The sequence below is a fragment of the Hesperophylax consimilis genome, chromosome 14 (assembly GCF_061612785.1).
Source record: "Hesperophylax consimilis isolate HC1 chromosome 14, BYU_Hcon_1.0, whole genome shotgun sequence".
NCBI classification, from domain to species: domain Eukaryota; kingdom Metazoa; phylum Arthropoda; class Insecta; order Trichoptera; family Limnephilidae; genus Hesperophylax; species Hesperophylax consimilis.
Genome location: NC_142849.1, coordinates 7,169,383 through 7,193,802, shown reverse-complemented (window position 1 = coordinate 7,193,802; position 24,420 = coordinate 7,169,383). Strand labels below are relative to the sequence as shown.

The following is a 24,420-nucleotide window of genomic DNA, read 5'->3' as shown; positions in this document are numbered from 1 at the left end:
ACATTTTTAGCAAGTGAGCGCTATTTTTACTGCGTAGGTACAATTATTATAGATATTCTAGACAAGAACTGAGAATAGTAACGATATTGTGAAAAATTTTAGTGTCATTTTTTTAGAAAGTAATATCAATTTATTCAAGGGATGATCTTTTCAACAAATATATTTATATTGTGAAGTAACAATTTTATTTCAACGTTTGGAGCTATCTAGATTTAAATCTGAGGAACCTTACTTATTTCTGGGATGAAAAGCAAACGGTGATGAACTATTTTAATAAATGAGAAAATACATCAAAATAAAATAACCGAATAGAAAGCCCTTGAAGTAAATTCAAAGAAAATAAAACACTTTCCACCTTTTCTGGCGACATTTTCTTGCTATTTTTTATCAGCTGCTACAAAGATCACCATTGATGCCGTGGTTACAAACTATTATTGGCGATATATTTTTTTAAATGTATATAGGTATATCATAATTATTTACAAATAATGCTTTGTTTCCATCTGAATTCAGCTAACAAGATGACGTATTTAGATTACTCTGCCTAGACGTAATATAATACGGTGTGTTAATAAAAATAGGAATTAAAGATGGAGTCTGGAAGCGAAACAGATTTCATGACTGAATTTATTTATTTTTAGACCTGTGTTTCATTCCAGTATTATGGTTCAAAATGTCTATATACAAAAACTAACGATTGCGAAGTACTTCGAAAACAATTATGACGGCAAAAACATTTTGAAAAAGTCGAACAAGAATAAGATGATATTTTCAACATTACACATTCAAATCGCGCAATGCGGTTTTTTTTGTCTCGTGTGTGAATACTTTATCAGATGCAATATTTTTTAAAGAATTGTTTTTGGTTTGAAAGAATTTTGTTTATGGTTAACTAAACAAATCACACTTGGTAACTGTCATTTAGGTTGAATTGTTTTGTTGTTTTTATTTATATTGGTTGATATTTTGATAATCAATGATCTTATACGTTTGAATCTCTCTCCTTTTTATTCTAGTTAATTTTTGGACGATGTGTTTTTGTTTACGTAAAAATATTTGGAATGAGTGATACAGACGACACTGAAAAGCTTTTGCTTATACCGCCAGATCATTTTCGTGTGTTTACTTCGGATTCGGACAATTCAACGGAAATATGCGAAGATCTGTTAGGTCTCAAGAAATCAAAGAAACATTTCGTTGACAATATTACTGAAAAAGTGGATAAACTTAAATTCTGTTTGGAGAAGTTGGAAATTGCTTCCATTTCAGAACCTTCTTCCAGGATTGATTTGATAAATCCTCAGTACTCTAATTCATCCCTTAACACCCCAGTCAAGGAGAATACTAATACTTGTTTATTTATTGATACGCTCTGTCAAACAACACCCAAAACATCTGTTAACCTACTTTTTGATTTCAATACATCACATTTTAAAGCGTCAAGCAGTTGCTTTCATCCCGATGCTCGGTATTTGAGTGAGCGTCGAAAAAGTGACCTTTACAAACAGTCTCTTCAAAGAACGCCTTTTGGTTACCGAGGTAAAGCATTTTTACCAGTGAATTTACAAAGTCGATTCTCTGTCTCTTCATTTGAAAGTGACTCGGCTAGTGACTGTTCCATCGACTCATGTACCCTCATTGCACCATTCAAAATGGAATCTGATACTAGCAGTATATTCCCAACACCACAGAAAAGGCAAGATTCTTTCATGTTATCAGAAATTGATGCATTTTTGGATAGTATTTGTAAAAATGATGGCAGAGACAATTTGGATGAATCTGTTTATTTAAAAACTCCCACATTTGATAAATGGTATGAAAATAAACATGAGTCTTTTCGAAGCAACGAAAGAAATAATGTACTCCAATTTAAATCACCCGATGATTCAACTGTTGATCCTCTAACAAAGTGTTTTGATTGGCAAGAAAGTCAAGTAAGGAGTAAATCGAAAGAGTTATTTCCTGAAGCAATTAAGGACTGTGAAATCAGTCATTATTCTGAGCTAGGAACTTTGAGAAATTCCGTACCAGACTTAGGTTTTGGAATGAGGGATATCATGTACCCAAAAGATATTTCCCAATCAACAGAAAAACCTTCAACCAAGCAATTTTTGAAGAATGTGTCACCTGAATCATGTGTGAAACCTAACACAGTGGTTAACAATAAACTCAGGAGATCACAAGAAGAGTTTGATTTGAGAGAGAAAATTGCAACACACCGATTTCAAGATATTCAATCAGGTGCATTCTTTAAAAATACAACCGCTACACCTGCTTTTGCTGATCATATTAAAGACAGTCAAAATAATTTCCAATTTAAAGGTAATCAGAGTAATACGGGTGAAACAGACCATTTGAAAGATGATCAAAATACTGTGGGCAGAAGAGATCAAATTAAAGATGATCAAAATACTGTGGGCAGAAGAGATCAAATTAAAGATGGTCAAAATACTATGGGCAGAAGGGATCAAATTAAAGATGATCAAAATACTATGGGCAGAAGGGATCAATTTAAAGATGATCAAAATACCATGGTCAGAAGAGATCAATTTAAAGATGATCAAAATACTATTAGCAGAGGTGATCAATTTAAAGGTTATCATAAAACATCCGACAAACTGGATCATTTTAAAAATGATGCGGGTAAAATAAATCTTCACAAAGTCGGCCAAACCATCGTAGATGCAAGAGATCATTTAAGAGACGTTCAAAAGTCCGCAGACGAAAGAGTTTATCAAAATATTTTACACCGAAGGGATCATTTTGAAGATAATCAAAATACTGTAGACAGAATTGATCACTTTAAAGATACCCAAAATACTTATAATGCAGATAAACATGATCATTATAAAGGTGTTCAAAAAACCCCTATTAAAAGGGATCAATCTACAAATATTCAAAATAGCGGTGATGAAAAAGTTAAAACATATCAAAGCAAAGAATATACCTATGGAACTACAAGCCCAAAACGAAATTATCCATCAGAAAATGAAAATACAAGGCAAGGTAAAGCAAGCGAAGGTAGAGCGATAAATCATCACAAAGTCGGATTGGATAATACTGAGAATGCTTTCGATTTTAACAAACCCAATTATAATCCAGATCAATCTCTCAATACTCTTCCAAGCCTTTCAAATATGTGGGGTTCTTCTGCAGAATTCAAGGGGGGGAACATTGTAGATTCTCAAAGGTTTGAAGAAGAAAAACTCCGAAGAGAGGTGAGTTTTTATTTATAATAAAGCAATTTTTGTACCACAAATGTTATTATAGTTTCATTCAGGATCTATGTACATGTCAGCTTTTCCTTCTGAAGCCAATGTCGAACTAGTGAAGCCAATGTCGAACTAGTGAAGCCAATGTCGAACTAGTGAAGCCAATGTCGAACTAGTGAAGCCAATGTCGAACTAGTGAAGCCAATGCCGAACTAGAGAAGCCACTGGCAGATGATTTTTAACCCCTCGACCTAATTGGTTTCCTGTTGGGAACAGCTCATATGGTCTCACAGAAATCGCTTTGTTTCCCTTACTATCATGGTTAGCAGTGGCGGTTCTTCCCTTAGGTCAATTGGTGTTTGACCCCCCAAAATTATAAGACAACAATAATAATAAATTATGTGCATCAAAACAACTGATCTTATTCTTAATTTATTTGAAATGTCCCGCAAATCAGGCGCGAGCGGCGGCGGTGAGTGACGAGCGGTGACATCTGTTGTATCTTATAGAAGCTTTCATTCACAAGTCCACACGATTCGCTGGGTCAATTTAAAGAATGTCCCCTTTGGCATCTTCTGATCCTATGCTCACCATAGAATAAACGAGATAGCACTATGTCTTTCGTCGAAGTAAAAATTAGGTACCGAAGAAAGCTTAGGGACGCTCAGGTCATGGCCGTGGGGGGACAATACGATGAATATTATATGTTTTAAAGAGATGGTGACATAAACATGTCAGTTTTTCATTTTACACGCTTGTTGTGTGTAGAACATTGGTTGTTTTTCAATTGCTTCGAACCCAGTATCTTTGGATACTGCGGGCGGGCGTTTCAAACACTTTAAGGTTGTGCACAACCACATTAAAATGTAATCTCTTAAAAATGATTTGCCATAAGATTGTGTAGTTATTTCCAATTTACTATATTAACATAATATGTATTTGGAATCGTGGAGTTACAAATTGATATAGATAATTATGTATAAGCATTTTTCACAATATCAAATAAAGATTTTTTTTTTTTTTTTTTTTTTTTTTTTAATTCCTTTATTTTTCCCAATTTTTACATTTATTACATACAATATTATATAAATCAATAAGAATAATGGGAACCCACTAAGGCGCAGCCTGTGCGTGGGTAATATATTTAAGTTATTATTTTATTGTACCTAGAAATAAACAAATTGTGGGCATATAAAATAAAAACAAGATTACATTTTGTATAAGCGTTTTGTATAAAAAGTGTTTATAATAGTGTATAGTGAAGTTATAAGTGTTTATTGTAATATATGTAATATATGGTGAATATTTTATGAGAAACATAAATTGATACAAATTAAATAAAAAAAGTTTCAACTGCTGTGTCGAAAAGCCATAATTTTAATTCTTTTAAATATTGAGGAAGTTTAGTTATCACTTGAATATTTTTCGGTAAAAGATTGAAAGTACGAGGTCCAATGAAACTGCAGTGTGTTTGCATTTGTTTTGTGTTCGTTTGGGGAGTATAAAATACATTATTATTTCTAATGTTGGTTCTGTTTTCATTTATTTCGAATTTATTTTTGTTTTTAAAGATGTATTTCATAGTTTGCAAAATAAATAGTTTACGGAGACAGAATAGTTTAGATTCTTTGTATAACTCATCCGTTGAAAATGTTCTTTTCCGACTATACATAACTTTGATGATATAATTTTGAATTATTTGTAAAGGTTTGATATGTGCATTAAGCGCACCGCCCCATCCTATTATTCCGTATATGAGTGAAGATTGCACCAAAGAAAAATAAATAATTTTCAGTTTTTCAACATTGAGCACTTCTTTTAGTCTGTAAAATGTGTATGTAAGATATCTTAATTTACAGACGGTATTATTAATTTGTGACTGCCAATTTAATTTTGTATCAATAACAATACCTAAATATTTAATCTTTTCAACTTTTCCGAGTTCAAAGCAAGATGAGCATATTTCTTGATTACAGTTAACGTTATGTATTCGAATTTTAAGGTTATTAGGGGGTTTATTTTTACTATTTTTAGAAAAGGTTAGGTAAAATGTTTTATTATAGTTTAAGAAGAGTCTATTACTTTCTAGCCATGATGAGACATATGTAATACATTTTGTTGCCTTCAAAAAAGTTTCAGGCCAGGATTTTCCATTCACTATTATTACTGTATCATCTGCGTAAGATACAATTTTACCAGGGATTATAACATCACATAAATCGTTTATGTATATTAGAAAGAGAATTGGGCCAAGCACAGTTCCCTGTGGTACTCCATTTTTTATTCCTGTTTCAGTACTATAAAAATCCCCTATTTTTGTTTTTTGTTTTCTGTCTTTGAGATAGCTAGTAAGAATTTTTAGTGTATCATTTTTTAAACCTATTTGATTCATTTTTTTAATAAGTAGATAGTGATTTACCGTATCAAAAGCTTTTCTTAAGTCTAGGAATATAGCTAAACTCTTTTTATTTTGATCAACAGATGTGTATAATTTTTTAGTCAGATCGAATATTGCATCTTCAGTGCTTAGTTTTGTTCTGAAGCCATATTGATTTTGGGACAGAATTTTGTTTTGTTCTAGGTAATTCATTATTCTATTTTTGATACATTTTTCAAATATTTTTGAGAGGTTTGAGACCAAGGAAATAGGTCTGTAGTTGTCTAATATGTGCGTTTCTCCTGATTTGTGAATTGGTATTATGATAGAGGTTTTTAATTGTTCGGGAAAATGTCCTTCTTTTAAGGATATATTAAAAATATGTAGCAATGGAGTTAAAATGTAATGTTTTTTTTTTTTTAGTGTGTTACCTGATAAACCATCAATTCCTGTAGAATTTGTTGATTTTAGACCGTCAATGTGTTTATCAATTTCATCTGTTGTGATGGGTGAAAAATATTCTAAGGAGTTAATTGAATCGTTAGTTGAGTCTAAGTGTAAAGATGAGTCTACGGGTATTGTATTATCAATTTTGCTAGAAGATTCAAGTATTTGATCTACTACATTTGTAAAAAAGTTGTTAAAGTTTTCTGCAATAGTCGATTTGTCAGTTATAATATTTTCATTTATTATAATCTCATTGACATTGGTTGATACTTTTTTTTTTTTTTTCGTGATTTCATTAATAATATTCCATGTTTTTTTGGTATTATTTTTTGCACTATCAATTTTTTCACAATAATACTTCTTTTTGCAATTTCTTATTAACCTATTTAGTAAATTTCTGTACATTAAATATTTCGTTTTCATGAAAGGCATAATTCTTGTGAAGATTAGTCACACATTTTTTTCAAATGACCTACCACACCTCGATCCCTAGAGCCGCCCCTGATGATTAGAAATATGATCTAAACGGTGTTAGAAAGACAAAACTTATAGCTTTATATTCAAATCTAGAAGTTAACCACTCAATAATTAAAATGTACACCTCCGTGAAAGAAAAGGTTCTGACTACAATTTGAGAAAAAATTGTGAAATTTCATTAATTTTTAATGAATAATTTTTATATGAAACAAAAAACTGAGGTGAAAATAACCTTCATAATATATTTTTCTAATAAAGTGTGTGTTTTTTCGTTATCAGTATTTTTAGTTCAGTGTTTAGATGAAGATTTTTAAAACTTTTATGTTCGCATTCAAAATTTTAGTATTTCAATAATTATATATTTTTTTTTGTAATTAAATTTGAATTTAAAGTGTATTTCATCACCTTTCTAAAGCAGTTGTTAGTTTTAGGATACTTTCAGAATTATTCCTTTTATTTGGATTTCATTGCAAAGCAGAAATTTGCTCACATTCTCCAACCTTCTGACAGCGGTTTTAAGATATATGACGGTCAATATGCCAGAGGCCTGAGGGGCTGAAGCCATATTCAATAGTATTTAAAAAGGAATTTTTGTTTAATTTAGTTTTTTAATTGTACTGTCAAATGAATATCATTTAGGACGGGTTGTTTCGGAAAATTTGAACAATTCATCAAATTTCAACGTTCATTTTCAAGTTCTGTGAAAGATTTTTTCAAGTTCTGTTTTTATTTCAGTTTTGTCAAGCAACTAGCCTACAATGATATAATGACAGAACTTGAATAGGACTTTCACAGAACCCGAAAATGAACGTTGAAATTTGATGAATTGTTCAAATTCTCCGAAACAACCCGTCCTTAATGTTGTAATGTTGTCTATGAACAGATCTATGTATATCACTTAGAACATTGTGAATGCTATGTCAGGCATGAACCGCTAGTTAATTATAATTAATAATACAGTTGGCATATCAATTACAAGAGGAGGCATTTTTCACTAAAGTTCACATAGATCAATTGACAGTCGAAATTATAAATACTTATATCATTAATTCTTATTATGATAGATGACCAAATTCATTTTATTTTTTTTCAGCACTGTGAAGACATAATTCAGCAGCTGCAGAAAAAACTTCTGGAACAGCAACAGAAATTGGCCATTGCGTTCAATGTCGATAAATCTAAAGACGGCGCTTTGCTAAAAATGAAAACAGCGCTCATTGGAATTACAAATAAAGTTTCTTCCATCGAAAATACACATTCGCAGCAAATTGAGAAAATTAACTCGAATTTTAATAGTGTTGTCCGAGAAAACGAAGAGCTGAAAAAGGTTAATTATTATTCTAATTCATAATATTTATATCAAAGAATTTTTTAAATTCTAGTTAGCCATTCGGGCGATAGCGTATTTAAAATTTTCGGGTGGTTTTGGATTTGGCTGGCCACACGCAGACTGTATGGTACAAAACATAACTAACTAACTAACCATCACGCCGTTTCCCCGCAGGGGTAGCCAGAGAGGACGGACCGCCAAACAACTCGGTCTTGGCACACACTCCTTGCCTCATTCACATTCATACATCGTCTCATACATACTCTTCTATTGTTCTGACTCTTGACATGGCCCGACTCAAGTATCTGATTCACTTGGTCGTGCCATGTCTTCCTCGGGCGTCCCCGACTTCTGCTACCATTCACATTTGCATCGTATATTCTCCTTACACTCCTTTCTTCGCTCATTCGCTCTACATGCCCAAACCATCTGAGCGTCCCTTTCTTGATCTTACTCATTACGCTTACATCAGCCTTGCACTCTTTGCAGATCTCCACATTCCTCACACGAACATACATGGTTTTACCACACATACGCCTCAGGGATCTCATTTCAACAGCATTCAATCTACTTTCATCCTTTCTTTGCCAGTTCCATGCCTCACTTCCATAAATCAGGGTAGTTACCAGCACTCCATTGTGGACTGCTAACTTCGCTTCTTTGGACAATTTTTTGTTAGCGCCAACTGCGTTCAGTCCTCCATTAATGGAGTTACCTGCATTTACTCTTCTTTCAATATCTCTGTCAGCCTTCCCATCTCTCGTAAACATGCTTCCCAAATACACAAATTCACCCACCTGTTCCAAGTATTCCTCATTCACAGCTATATTGCACACTGTTTTCGTATTCTCTCTTTCAAACACCATTACTTTAGATTTACTTAAATTCATCATTAACAAAACATCATCTGGAATATTCCATTAGAGGAACATTAGTGACATCTTTTGGTAATTGATAGAAGCTTAACCTCTCAGACAAAGACATTTTTTTACTATGTGTTCCTTTGATAACTGTCAAAACGTAATAATTTTTGTGTTATTTTCGAGTTTTGCTAAAAGCTTCATAACTCACGTTTTGGGAAACATAGCCTCATTCTAAAAAATGTTTTGGAAAGATTATGAAATCCACTATCGCATTATGTTGTAATACGTAAATATTTGCGTTTCTAAATATACATTTTATGAAAACGTAAAAAATATGTAAGAATCGCTTAGCATTATTTCAAACCCGTGAAAAATGTACTTTTTTCTGAGTATCATAAAGAAATAACATTTTATATATTGAAGAAATATAATTAAAAACTATTAGTCACCTCAAAATATTAACCGTTCAAACTAAAATATTTTTAATAAATTATTTAGAAACGCAATAAATTATGAACGAACAAGATGACAGATCCAATCGGCTTAGATAATGCACCTCTACTTTCCATAGATATACAGACGCGTAGCGTTATTCATTATCGATACTCTGTTTTTTAAATCATGGCAATCCGTATACTAGTGATGGAAATAAATCGATTTTTGTAAAATCTCGCGCGTTTACGTGAAAAGACATTCTAATGTCTTGACCGCTATTATCATATTTACGTCTTTTGACGTTCTAATGTTCTGAGTGGTTAATCAAGCTAGTTACTAACCATATTAGCTGATTATGGGAAGTAGTAAATAAATTCATTTTAATTCATAAAAATACCGCTACCCCAATTCCGTTATCTATCGCTCAACGGTATTAGCGGTTCTACCCAAATTTAGACAGCTATTGTTCGTGTGGTCATAAAAACAAATTATAAATTTAATAAAGCCTTTTTGTTTATTTATTTTTGTTATCTAATAGATCTCATTATTATAATTTTTGTTTTCTAATATTGATTCAAATCCTTTCTAGAAAGCCGAAGTTCACAAATCTGATATCGCTAAAGCTCTTCAATTTGCTCACGATTGTCAAGAAAAGTCTAGAGTTGCATTCGGGGAGAAAGATAATGTAATTTCCAACTTAAAGACAGCGATTGAAAAATGTAAAGAAGGACTTAAAGACAAAGATGAACGCTATGCAGAATTGAAGGAATCTAATACTATGGTAGTACAACTGAATAGACAGATATCTGACAATTTAACCAATCTACAAAATAATATTGATAAGGTACATACATATAAATTATTTTTATATCAATGTTTCTGTTGTGGAACAAATCATTTTGTGTTATTGAGATGTGATGAGTGAAGTGTTATAAATGCCGTACTGAAAGAACACACAATTTATTATCACTAAAATAATCAAAATAAGTTGTTTGCTTTTTTTTCTTCTACTGTGAGAGTATGATTTGCTGTCGGCACACTGTAACAACACTGATCTATTGATTGTTCTTGTTTCAGTTAAAACAAGATCACATTCTTGAAAATGAAGAGTTGATGAATTTGAAAAAAGTCCGTGAGACTCTTGAAGAGGAATCCATTGTCATCAAAAACGAAAGGAATGATCTGCGGCTCATAATATCTGAAGAAAAATCCAGAAACACACATCTGGATGCTCAGAAAAAGAAATTACAGGCATTGTTGGACAGTTCGAATAAGAAAATGGTATGTAAATATAATATTGAAGAACATTAGAGAAATATATTGGCCCTTACAATCCTCCGTCCGATGGATCAGTTCTTACTTGAATCCCGGTATGTATGTATTTATACTCTCTATGGGATGTGTGGGATTGCACTAACCTCGTGATAACACTGACCACCATGCACAAGCTAACACGACGCAACCTAACATTGTATTACCTACACCTTTCCTTTGATTTCCTTGATGAATCTTATTGTTGCCCACCTACCCAATTCCTACCTTTCCTATGCCGACTTAGTGTAACTTCAGTTCAGTTGAAAAAATCGCCCTGTCAACATCTAAGCTGTGTCTGATTACGGAGCCCCCTTTTTCGACTGTGTCGAAACTTGAAAAGCTATCGTGAGCTCACGCATTTTGGTGAAAATTAGTGTATTGTGTTTGAACCAGCGCAAAGGAGAGAAAACGCGGAAGAATAGAAAAAAGGTAAGTCGGCATATCGGGTGCGACGGTGCTGTTCCGTTCCCAACAGTAGCAGTGCGTCGGATTCGCCGCAAGTCAGTAACTTCAAAGGTGCGGCACGAGATTGTGCGAGGCGGTCCGAGGTGATCTGAATGAGCACAGACAATATATCTTTGATGGGCGGACATAAGAGTATAACTGCAAAAGTGTAACTTTTCAGGAGAGCAAAAAAACATTATTATGAACCCAATTATCTCAAGTATTTTAAGTTAGTTTAATAGGCACAAAGTTGTTTATTTATGTTTTGAGTACTGGTGTAACTATACTGTTAATACCATTGATGCCGGCATACACAAGACACATTTTCTCATATAAATCGTTTTTTTTTTTTTTTGGTTTTAGGCATTTCACCCTGAAAATATAAATCGTTAAATGGTCAAAAATGCAATTATACTGTTATGTCCGCCCATCAAAGATATATTAGAGCCAATTTTATTCAGAAGGTATTCAAAGTCACTTGCAGTCATCCTAAAAAAAATTAAAATTTTTAATTTTATAGTTGCATACCTTAACCCAGTGGTTGGCAAAGTGCGGCTCCGGAGCCGCATGCGGCTCTTTGGCTCCTTGAGTGCGGCTCTGGCACAAATATCCACGGCCAGCAGGTTTCAGGAGTTAAAAACAGCAGAGCGACCTTAGAATTCGTCAAAAATCCTCTTAATGCTACGATAACTGAGTTGACATTTTCTCCTTTTGGCATTGACATTGGTAACTTTGAAATTCAATTGCAGAATTTAAAAAAACAAGGAAATATGGAGCTCTAAATTTCAACGTCTTTTTATTGGTTTTGTAATATTGGAGAAGAAAAAACGTGATCTTAGTTTGTATCACAAGTGGTCTGCTTTGAAAGACCTAGAGAAGGAAGACATGATCATTTTCAATGTCTGCAATAGTATTCCTGACTCAGTTACGATCAGTTGAAAAAACTCCCATTTGCTGTTCTTTCCCTTTTGGCTTCTAGATATTCATGCGCACAATCTCTTTAAAGCATGGAGTCATCATTATCAAGAGTAAACTGAGAAGTCGTCTTATTGATGAGAACCTGAAATCATGCTTAAAATTAAAAACAACTACATACAAACCTGACTTACTCAAACTTTCCAAGGAGATGCTATGACATTGTTCGCATTAAGTGTTTATCAGTCATTGTCATGATTTAAATTTATGGACTTACTTTTATATTATTGTTTATCAACAAATAAAATTTTATGTGTAAAATCAAGTTTTTTTCAGTGTACTCGTAATTTAATGAAGGTCTAAAATTATAATAAAGGTTTACCAAATTAAAAAACAGATTTGGCTCTCATAATTTTTTTTAATCGTTGTAATGTACATATTTGGCTGTTGGGCCAATAAGTTTGCCGACCACTGCCTTAACCGACTCTCTTTGTATGCTGACATTCACCAGCATTGTTTTTTTCTTCACTACCTTTCAATTTAAGCACGTATAGTAGTTATGACTCAATAATACCACTGGAGCTGCATTTTGGAATGAAAAAATGAAGCATCGAATCTTGCACCACATAGACCGACACTCACCGTGGGAGGGGCCTCGGTGCGTTACGCAGCTCTCCGGCTGTCGCAAGCCGTGCGTGGTATCATCCGTAAAATCATGCATTTTGGGAAGCCACCTTTATAGGCTATTACTTAAACTGGGGGATTGTCATTGCACTATGAACAGAACGGTTTTGATGTGATTTGTTAGTTTTTTATATTGTTTTTTTTTTTTACTTTTTTCCTTTGTAGGAATCGCTGCAATCAGAATTTGAGCAATTCAAGCAGCAGTCCACGGAGAAACAGAACGATCAGAAGACATTCTATCAAAAGCAAGTGGAAAATATTGTGATTGGCAAACTAAATGAGTTTCAGAAGCAACTCAGCGCTGCTGAGAGTTTGATGGAAAATGAGATGCAAAACAAGCAGAAAGAAATAGCCGTGCAGTTTGCCAAACAGCTACATAAAGTTGAACAACAGTTAGTATTTTTGTTGTGCCTTGTTTTATGAAATGATAAGTCCAATTTTAGTGAGTGACACTGTAAAGAAATTAATTTAACCATTCATTTTTATTTTCAGGCATAAATTGGAAGTTGAAATCATCGAAGAGAAACACAAGGAAGAAATAAAGCTGTACAGAATTCAGCTGGCTCAATTGAGTCAGACAATTCAGCAATTAGAGGTAAATGAACAGACACCCAAATTAATAGACGAACCAATCAGGTAAAGGGGAACAAACCAAGATGCACGGAGCGCGGCAGGCGTTGTGACCATCCCATTTTCGGTGATTTGTCAATAAATGAATTTTACAATATACAGGCAACTTGCATTTTAATATCACCATTCGATCCTCGAAAATAAAATCTGCTTATGAATAAATTACTAGTCCTTTTTACAATGGCATGCAAATTGCTGGCTGCATAAAAAACTTCATATTCCATTGCATGTAAACAAGAGTTTGGACTTGTTTCCAAAATTTAATATTTTGTTACACTATTTAGTTTGACACTTCACCTCAATATTAGCGTCGCTACGCTAGGCGATTCATTTAAGAACGAACATTCAGATATACTTTGCAGAAAAAAACCACAATGGACAGTGCTGCAAACCTTTGCCCTGCTTTAGTGTACTCTACTTTTATGCGCATGGTCCGTTTATTTCAATGTGCGCTTCTTGGTGGTCAATGTATGACTGATTTCATGGTTTATTCAAAGCATTTTCAAACCCACCTGGTGCCAAAAATATGGTCACATGGTTTGCCTCCAGCTCGTCCAAATGTTACGCAGATTTCATGTTAGGGCAAGTCTATTCATTTGAATGTCTGTGGGTAAATTATACATGCGTGCATAAATACAATCTATTACATATACATATTATGATTTTCATATCTTACCCAAAATGGGTGAAATTTTGGCATCAGAAATAGAAACATTAATTATTATGAATGTGTTCTTCTTTAGGAAAAGCTGTCCTCGTATAAAAATCGTAGAGGCCTTATTGCTGCCCAACTGCACAGCGTCATGGAGAATCAATGGCAGCAAGCACTCAAAATCATCACTAATGGAGCCCCTTCCTCTGAGAATCATCATTTACAGAGAGATGCAGGTCAGTACAAAATATTTAAAAAATTATATGAGCAATGTAAAAACTTGTCCAATTGCTTTATTACATACAACAGAAAATTATTTCGACTGCGGTAATCATTAAAAATCATGCAATAATAATTTATTAAAAATAAAACATGTGAATAATATAATTCAATAATCAATGGTGCCTTTTTTTAGAATCTCAGGTCTCTGTCGGGTTTCAGCAAATAGCACCCAGCAGAAATCCAAAACTACCTGATGCAAATTCAATGAACACATTTTGTGATATGAGGTCTAATAGCCATGCTTACAGTAACCCAAATCAAGTGCTGAATGCCAACTATGAACACTTCCAAAAACCCATTAAAGTACAGACAAATAGAGAACCATCTTCCACAAATATCCAATCAGGTGGAGCAGTTCCCCTAAAAGAAGATGACATTCAACGTTATGTGAAATTGGTGAGTGTTAAAATGATGAAAATAACACATTTCTCTAATGATTTTTATATATATCAAGTATCGTAAAGGTCTCCTTGATGGTGGCTTATGTATTATTTTTTATTGTAAAATTCTCACATTTGCGTAAATAGAAATTACATTAAATAGTAAAGATAGAATACAGGCAATTTTTAGTATTAGCAGAACCGTACAAGTGAAAATTAATAAATGTGACAACATCTTTTTTTATTTGTATTGCAGCTTCTTCAAAAAACCCCCGGTGTAAGTGATATAAATAATGGAGAAAAGGGAGTGAAATCCCAGCAAGTTGAACATCAAAACTCTTTCAAGATTGAAGACGATGAATATCCAACAAGCGATAGAAATAATGATCTAAATGATAGAAAACTAGACCGAAATTCTCATTTCAAACCTCCTTGGAAATAATTACATATCGTTGCTGGGCACGTAATACCTCAAATGTTGAAAAAAATTATATTTTACAGGAGAGTGAAAAAACCAATTTTGAAGCAGGAAAATGAAGGTGGACCTCCAAATAATATTTATGTACATATTATATTAGTAATGCTTACTAACCATTTGGCCTTCGAATTGAAAAGCTAAAAATTGGCCATCATCTCTGAAATAATTTTGTACCAAAAATTTAAAATTTGTGTACTAAATGTAATATAGCTTTTAAACCATGTGTTTAAACGTAATATATTTAAAAAAAAATATATATTTAAATAAAAAATATATTGAATTTAAAAAAATAAATAATAATATGAGTAAATGTGGACATAAAAATTGAAAAAAGTTTTCTTCTTTTTTTATTTAGATACAAAAAGGTTGAACATTGGTAAATCTTATTGGCATAATTTTTTGTTTTTTCATGTATACAGGGTGTCTGGAGGTAAAGTGTGCTAACTTCGGGAGGTGATTCTACATGATGTTAGAAGTAATAAAGATAAATAACTTTTTTCGAAATTCTGTTGTTTTTTTCCATAGAAGAATATTATTTTTTTCCATACAAATCGAAGTCTTTCATCATTTTCCTAATTTTTTTTCACTCCTATAAAATATAATTTTTTCACATTGGAGGTATCATTTATGTATAATATTTTTTTAATAAACTGTGCTACAAAAAGAATTATATTATTTTGTTAAGTTTAATAGATTGTTTAATAATATATAGTATATTTGCGGCACGTTCCAGAGTGGAAGATACTACCAGTATCGCCCTGGTGTAAGACCACCATTCAGAATTGAAACGTTGCTCCAAATGGCTTTAGCTGTGTTTAGTGACTAGATCTGAATAGCCAGGTACTTCCCCACCTTCCTCTTTCCCTTCCCCACTTACCTTCAGCCTCACAACATCCCCCAATTGGGGATGCCATAGTCTCACTGGCTCCAGACGGGAGCAGTTGGGACTCTTGTGAGGTATTCACTATAAAAAAAAAAAAAAAGATCTTTATGATATATGTACAAGCATGATATCAATCATAATATGAACTTTAAATGTCCTAACTTTTAATATAGTACATACAATATAAATTATTTGAATTTTTGTAAATACATATATAATAATATTGTATTGGGGTATATACTATCAGACAATAATCTTGACATAATATTGTATTGGGTTATGGAATATCAGACAATAATCTTAAAATAATATTGTATTGGGGTATAGAATATCAGACAATAATCTTAAAATAATATTGTATAGGGGTGTAGAATATCAGACAATAATCTTAAAATAATATTATATTGGGGTATAGAATATCAGACATTAAAACTACATTTCTAAGGACTCTTGCGAACTGATTTGCTGTGTCAGCTTTTTATTTATTTATTATATTGACAAATTCCAATAAAAGTACAAATATTAAGCTAAGCTTTAAATGTTTATGGACTTTTTAATGTTAGTTATTGCAACCCGTGCCTATTAATTTTAAATTGAATGTGAACTATTTTTGATACTTGTATTATACTAAAACTTGAGTGCCTAAATAAATACACATAAAAATTTACTAAGCTTTCTTATTATTTATTAATTAGTAATTACTATCCAGGTTTGCCTGAGCTTGAATGCTCTTTTTCCTCTAGAAAATATAATATTATTTTTTGTCAGTTAAACTGCTATTTAAACGCTCCATAGCTCGTGATAGAAAGGACGTGTTGAGCTGAAAACAGTTGTTTAATCCAAGAAATACCATACAGAATAAAACTGCGAATTTCATGATGTTAGAGAGAATTGAAGCTTCATACAATTGGATTTCTGCCTTGCATTAAGGTTTTACATTTTGAAAAGGGTAGTTCATCACATCAACCTTCATATTGTGTGGTAATTACAAGTGGCGGTTAGCGCTAAGGAGCGTTGGAGCTGCGCACTCTATATTTCGGTCAATCGAAAAATAATAATTACCAACCAATAACAATACAACCAAAAATCAAAGTGAATAACAGTAATAATAAAAGAAATACTTTTTCACATGTAGAAAACACTTTGTGGATATACATAATAATAATAAAATAATATAACATTTTTAATATATACAATAAAGTGGTATAAAAGTGTGTGTAGAGTTAGTAAAGTTAAAAGTGGTGTAAAGTTATTTTATAAAAGTAATACTATAAAAATATTAAGTTAAATTCAATCCGGCGTGAGAGCAGATTCCATATTGCTCTCCCACTAATATCACCTGGGAATATCAATTATCGCCATTCGCAGAGCTTGGGTATTGATCATTATGTTGAAATTTCTCCAAAACAAGTGGCACTCATCAATACCTCGGAACTCTTCGGTTAGGCAGAAATACCCAAAAACACAATACATTTATTTGTCGGCCGAGATGGCACCACTTTAGTCCACAGTTCGCATATGGATAATTCCAGCAGGCCGGTATAGGCTTGAAAATAGCTAGAATTATGTACCTGGCGTAGGGGATAGACTGACAATGTTGTAGCACAACACCCATTTTATGTGTTCGTGGCGTACATATATTCCACTAACACATATTTTAGCACACATGGGCGTATAAGTAATCCACTAATACAGGGCTTCCCTAACTGTGAGTCGCGACGCCCCGGGGCGCCGCGGGATCATCACAGGGGCGTCGTGAGGCAATCTTTATAGCGTCTTCCACACGCACACTTCGGAGAAAAATTAAATAATCTCAATAAGTCCTTGCAAGGAAATAATACTCACATATTACAACTGGCAGATAAAATCACTTGGTTTCAGAAGAAGTTGCTCTTATGGAAAAGAAAATTATAAGAACATCAAGTAAGTTCCAAATGTTCCCTGCTTTACAAGGCATTCTACAAGAACAATCGACAGAAATTCTCGATCCTTCTATAAATATAATATTTACACAGCACTTGTCATCTTTGAGCGAACATTTTGAAAAATGTTTTCCCGAAAATCTAGAGCAATATGACTGGGTTAGAAACCCTTTCCAGTCGACCTCATCATCAACACTTTCGACAGCAGAAGAAGAACAGTTAATAGAATTGTCCTGTGACTCCAGCCTTAAACTGCAATATAATAAGGATAAGCTACTTGAATTTTGGAGCTCAGTTTATCAAGAATATCGTTCTATCAGCACTGCAGCGTTAAGGGTTTTATTATCGTTTGCGACATCATACTTGTGTGAGACAGGTTTCTCTGCAGTTGCAGTAATTAAGAATAAGTACAGATCAAAAATAAATTTAGAGGCAGAGACGAGAGTGGCGATTTCGAAACTTCAACCTCATTTTGAGAAACTATGCCCAGAAAAGCAAGCACATCCTTCTCATTAATACCAAAGAAAAAAATTGCTTTTTTATCTTTTTTGTTTGTTTCCATTTTTGTTTTTATTTTGTGATCTTTATTTTCTAATAAAAAATTTAGATACTATTTGGAGTTTTTCTGACAAATTGTTATTAGGTAACGTAGAGGTATTGCTCCGGTTAAATATTTTTATTTTTTACTGAACGGATACTTATCTAACAATGAGATTCTGGCTCAAATAAATTTCTTTGTACCAGAGTCGAACGTCACCATAACATCCTTTACTAAAGCCAGCCACACCAATTTGTTCATGAACTCGCCTGTGGAGAGAGCCGCGTACTTCCTAAATGCAGTAGATGGTCTTCTTCTTCTTTCGTATGGTGGAGGGGTCAGAGGAGGACATCTAGGTCTGCGAGCCAGTCTAGGGCCTCAGGCGTCGCCATTTGAACCTCATCAATCCCGCCGGGAAATGGATGGAGCAAGCATTCGTTGACCACATGTTCGGTGGTCTGCACCGCACCACATTCACACATTGCCGACTCTTTAAGGCCCTGTACTGGACATCTACGCCAGTGACATTGACTGTAAATGCCGGTTTCCTCTGGGGGTACCTTGGGTAAGGATTTGAAAAGAAACACAACATGCGAATGTCGTCGGACAACTGACTGATTGTGCCAGCTGTTTGCATATTTATTGAGTTCAAATTCAACACGTGTTAATGTACTGCAATTATATTACTTATCTCTAAACAGGATGCATGAGAGCATTAAGGAACCAAGAAAAATAACCAAATTTTAATTACTACGGTTAAATCCCATTTGATACATGATACGTGTCCGGTGATAAGCTTCAAAAGGGATTCGGCATCGTTAATTGCATGATAACAGTAAATATTCATTTCTTTAATTATTTTAATGATTATGTCCATCCGCCTGCTGTCCGGTACAGGCCCCATCTGTGCATCATGTGGGCACAGCGGCTATGGGAGCACCTTAACCTATTGTTGGCGGACCAGGTTTTGCAAGGCTATGAGAACCCAGGTTGTCTCTCGGTGGGGTCCTCTATGAGATGGGCATTTCCCACATTGGCCATTTGCCACTCAAATTTCCACCTATCTTCTGGGGTGAGAGGTAATCGGAGGAGCTCCTCTCCTTCCACCCAGAAAGGCTTTCGGGACTTCAAGCGGCATGCCGGGTGGAAGACGACATCTTCGTGCAAAGGTATTGAGCTTTTTTGCAACGCCTTCTTGTATTCCCTCAGTGTTGCAATTTCTCGCCTGATGTTTGGCGGGGTTATGTTTGCAAGTACAGGAAGCCAAGGGAAAGGAGTAGATTTTAAAGTCCCGCTGATGGTTCGCATTGTGGCATTAAGCTGAACGTCTACCATGGAAGTGTGGGTGCTTCTAGCCCTTACTGGAGCACAGTATGAATACGCTGAAGCTGTTGAGAAAACCAGGGCAATGGATGCTGTTCTGAGCGTGTTGGCGTCGCATCCCTAGCTAGTCCCAGCTAGCTTATTAACTAAGTTAAGCCTTGTTCTAGTTTTTTTACCCACTGTTTCCATGTATTGCCGGTAGTTCAAGCTCCTGTCCAAAGGAACTCCAAGATAGCGGGGGTGGGGTTATGGTAAATATTTTTTTCATCAAAATGAACACAGAGTTTGGCATTCGCTTGTGAATTGTTAAGATGGAAAGCTGTTGCAAGTAGATAGTGTGATATGTTTTTCATGTCCTATAATGCACTTACAAGATTTTTGGCACTGCAAATACATTGTTTATGTTTATTTTTGCGTCACCGCTGCTAGGATCATCATATCGTAGATCAGACACCACGTGTAGGAAGGTGAAGAATAGCTGAATCAACAATTATGAAACATTAATGGAAATATCGACCTTTGACACCGCGATAAGTAAACTGCTGATAAGACGAACGTGAAGGAATGCAGGGTGATGCAAAACATTCATACAATGAACCGAGTCAGCGATCCTGCATGTTCGATGTCCAGACGCTTTGCTCCAACCCGTGGAAGACAAGAACAAAAGAATCACCATCTATATAAGTGGAGGAGGACCTAAGAACTTGCATCATTCCACTCAAGTCCGACTCAGCCGTAACAGAGGAGTCGGCTACTATGGCCGGTTCCCCCAGCGTCGCGCCTTGCTCTTTCTTCACCACACCGCTACAGGACCTACTCACCTACTCCCGGTTCTGCACGGACTACAATTATGGACTCCTTGGGATCACCTCAGCGCCCTGGCCCCGGCTATCATTCCTGCCCAGCGCTGACTTCACGCGCCTAGACCCTGCGATCACTTTGCCGGTCTGTGCCTCGGCCCCGCGGCATCGTCGCCGGCCTGCATCTCCCGCTCATCTGCCGACCAGGTTCATCATACCTTCGGCTACCTCATTCACGCTGGAGTACCTGGAAAACTCCACATCTTCACCAGTCCGGTCTCCACTCCGGACTCACTGACCCACGTCTCGACCATTCTACCGCCGTCATCACCGTCTACACCTGGTGTCATCGTCATTGGTGCAGAGCCATCTCCCAAATGCGTAATTATACTGACTCGCAATAAACGCTATGATACAACAACAATATCATCTTTCATTGTCTCACTACCAGATCGCCACAAATGGTACAATTATAACAACTTACCCTAATTCTGTAATGTTATAAAATAAATTGTACAAATTGAATTGAATATTTACTAATTAAATTTATTCAATACTTGAAAATTCACTTTGTGGAGTCACTTTAAATTAAATACAACCTATGGTTTCTTCCTCAGGATGAAGGTATAAAATTGGTTTTGTCAAAAGTGATTTATTTTCTTTAAATCAAAATTTTTTTAAATCGGAAAAACAGCGCCTTCTGTTGGATCTAAAAGCAACACGCACTATTGTTTCTCTATCTGCACAGACAGACTGAGTCACAGCAAAGCGTGGCGGAGTACAGCCAGTCTATCTGTCTATATAAATAAAAATGTTTGTTCAAAATCTTAAATCTCTGAAATTTCTTCACCAATTGCTTTGAAATTCAAATACGCATGTGTTTTTATATACCTATGTATATTATATAGATGTCACCTGTGACAGGTAAAGACATTATTTTCTTTTAAAAGAGCATCAAATGTTGGAAAAACAGCACCATCTGATCGACGTAAAAGCAACACATACTATTCTTTTTCTATTAACAGACAGACTGATCCAAAGCGACGCGTGGCGGGGTACAGCTAGTCTATCTATCTATACATGGTGTCCGGAAACTCGTAGTACAAGCGGGAAACTGGTGAATCTACATCACATTTGGAGTCGATTTTGTAGTATATTTTTTTTTGATTTGATTTTTCGTTTTCGAGTAAATCGAGTCAGAAGTTGATTTTTTTTTTGATCAAATTCTTATAAATTATTACTGAAGATCAAAGTACCCAACTAATTAAAACTATTTAAAAATTTAAAAGTAAAACAAATAATGACGAAAAAATTTGAACCCTGAAATAGCCGAAAAATATATTTTTTTGGTTTTTTTTTTTTTATAAAAATGCTCAAATCAAAAAACTTTGTTTATTTGGGTTCCCCGTGTGGTATACATTCTCCAGTTTCCGGCTTGTACTACGAGTTTCCGGACACCATGTATAAATAAAAATGTAAATGTTCATTTGTTCAAAATATTAAATGTCCAAAAGATCTACACTACATTTATTGTTATTAAGTTTAATTTGTAGAACTCCATTTCAATTTTTATTTTTTATATATTCAATAAAATTGTTATTGGGTTTATAAAAACAGTTTATTTTTAAACAAGTTCTGCAAGTGTAATTATTACTCCGCGTGACAGCTGTTTCGACCTCTGAAGGCATTATCAAACTGACAGTTAGTCAAACAATGAGTTATAAACTGAAAGTTTGATAATGCCTTCAGAGGGCGAAACAGCTATCACGCGTAATAATAATTACCCAGCAAAACTTGTTTAAAAATAAACTGTTTTTATAAACCCAATAACAATATTATTGAATATATAAAATAAAAATAAAACAAATCTAATTGTTTTGAAATTTTGACACAACTTTGCATTCATATACGCATGTTTTTTATGGTAAAAAACATGCTTCTTTTTAAAAAGACAAAAGATGTTGGTAAAACATGTTTTTTTGAAAAACAGCGCCATCCATCTGTTGGAGAAAAGCAACACGCGCTTTTGTCTCTCTGTCTGCACAAACAGACTGTACAGCTAGTTTAAAATAAAAAATGTTAGGATTATAAATAAAACTTACCATTTTTAAAATACATAATATAATATTTTAATCATTATCATTAAATCATCATGCTTCAAGTACGTAATTATTTAGGCAAATTTATTTCCAACATGCCATCTAAAATAGCCTACAGAATATTATATGTATGTGTAGTTATTCCTCTATTGATACATTATGATTAGTAATAAGTTACAACCTTTGATGTCTAGTATAATAATGTATACAATTTCTTTTCATTAAATAAGGCAGATTTATTATTCTAACTGATACATATACAACTAAGGACATAATAATTTATTGCGAATATATAAAAAATCAATTTTGACGCGTCTGACAAGCCCCAGGTATTTAATATTTTGAAAATACATTGTTTAATTTATATAATATTAGCTGAAGTCAGATGTCTGCGTAAAGCCGGCGTTGCCTGGACTTTATGCAGACATCGGACGTAAACAGTGACTTACCTCTTGTTTTGAAGGTAAATAGAACAAGATACAGAAAAAAAGGTAACGGTTCCAACTGGTAATCGAACCCAGGATCTTTGTCTTACCTGGTCAACACCTCTAACCACCCGGTCGTTGTGCCTGATTTTGTTTTTATCATTTTGTTAAGAACGGGTTGTTCAACAGAATTTGAACAATTCATCAAATTCCATAGTTAAAATTTAAGTTCTGTGAAAGTCTTATTCAAGTTCTATTATTATTTCAACATGGGCCAGTTGCTTCACGGTACTTAGATAATAACATAACTTGAATATTAACCGTTTGAGTGCCAATCGTCGATTTTCGTGGATTCGTGTTTTAACGAAGATTGCCGATCGTCGATTTCCGTCGATTGCGTCAGTCGTGTTCTGATTCGCGCGTACGTCGGTACGTAAAATTCTCATTTTTTCGAAACGCCTGGACTTCGGGATCCTCCTCCGCGTGATTCTAAACCAATATTCTTTAATAAAACACCGAAAAAATCATCGAAATCCTTGAAAATTCAAAGAATTTTTGGGGTTTTAAAAAAATACATAGTTTCATAAAAAATAATATTTTTTGGTGGCATTTTACAAGCAACTGTATGAATTTTTTTGGCACTCAGACGGTTAAATTTGATGAATTGTTCAAATTCTGTGAAAAAATATACAGTTGATGGCTTTTTGGTAAAAATGAGTTATGAACTAGACTCTACCAAGGAGAAACCAATTTTGTAAGAGTAGAAATATAGGATATCTTCTTCACACCATTTCAAGAATATTGACATATTTCAACTCGTTAAAGTCAATTTATCTAAGAGATTCAAATTTTTAACGTTTATCTTGTAATAATAGTTTGAGATACAATAATTAGGCTTTAACCATCGAGATATGTAAAAAGATTGCATTTATGAAATAAGAAGTAAACCATTTTTAACGGTCGTTGAATTGTCAAATTCGGAAGCACTTTTGAAATAATACAATTTTCTAAATTTCCAGTGTTCTAGAATACAGTATATTTGACTGAGCTCTTCTAGTTCTTTTACGAAATGATTAGTGACTCTACTTGCTTCTGACAGTTAGTAAGTTATTAATTTGTGCCAAAAATAGCACAAAAGCTTATTTTGTAAAAAAATGTAGTTCAAATAAAAAGCACATATGTAATAACCTATTTGGGGATTTAAAAAAATTTGAAAAAGGGGATGGGAAAAAATTATGGCATCTCTTATTATTTTCTGTTCAAAAATAATGGAAACAAATAAGTATATTTTCAGAATAACAATGTTGAGCAAACTTTGAAGTTTTTAAAATTTTAGGTCCTAAGAAATTCGTAAACTATTGATTCAAAATCTTTACCCGCAACCAGGTTTTATGCATCGAGCCTGATAAAATCTTAAAATAAATAGAATGTCTGGGAGTGCAATTTGAGCATTTTAAAAATCTAAGTGACAATTAATTAAATTTTCAATCGATTATTAATTTTATTTGAA

General features: G+C 33.9%; 1 protein-coding gene across 1 annotated transcript; it reads left to right on the top strand.

Annotated features, from left to right (window-relative positions):
• The first annotated feature begins 912 nt into the window (after positions 1–912).
• On the top strand, positions 913–16,451 carry Cnb (centriole duplication and spindle assembly protein centrobin). Its single transcript, XM_089639470.1, has 9 exons — positions 913–3,218; positions 7,607–7,840; positions 9,731–9,985; positions 10,219–10,422; positions 12,664–12,890; positions 12,991–13,093; positions 13,872–14,016; positions 14,196–14,458; positions 14,699–16,451. The coding sequence occupies exons 1-9, from the start codon at positions 1,062–1,064 to the stop codon at positions 14,882–14,884; spliced, it is 3,774 nt and encodes a 1,257-aa protein (XP_089495596.1). The 5' UTR covers positions 913–1,061; the 3' UTR covers positions 14,885–16,451.
• The last annotated feature ends 7,969 nt before the right edge of the window (positions 16,452–24,420 follow it).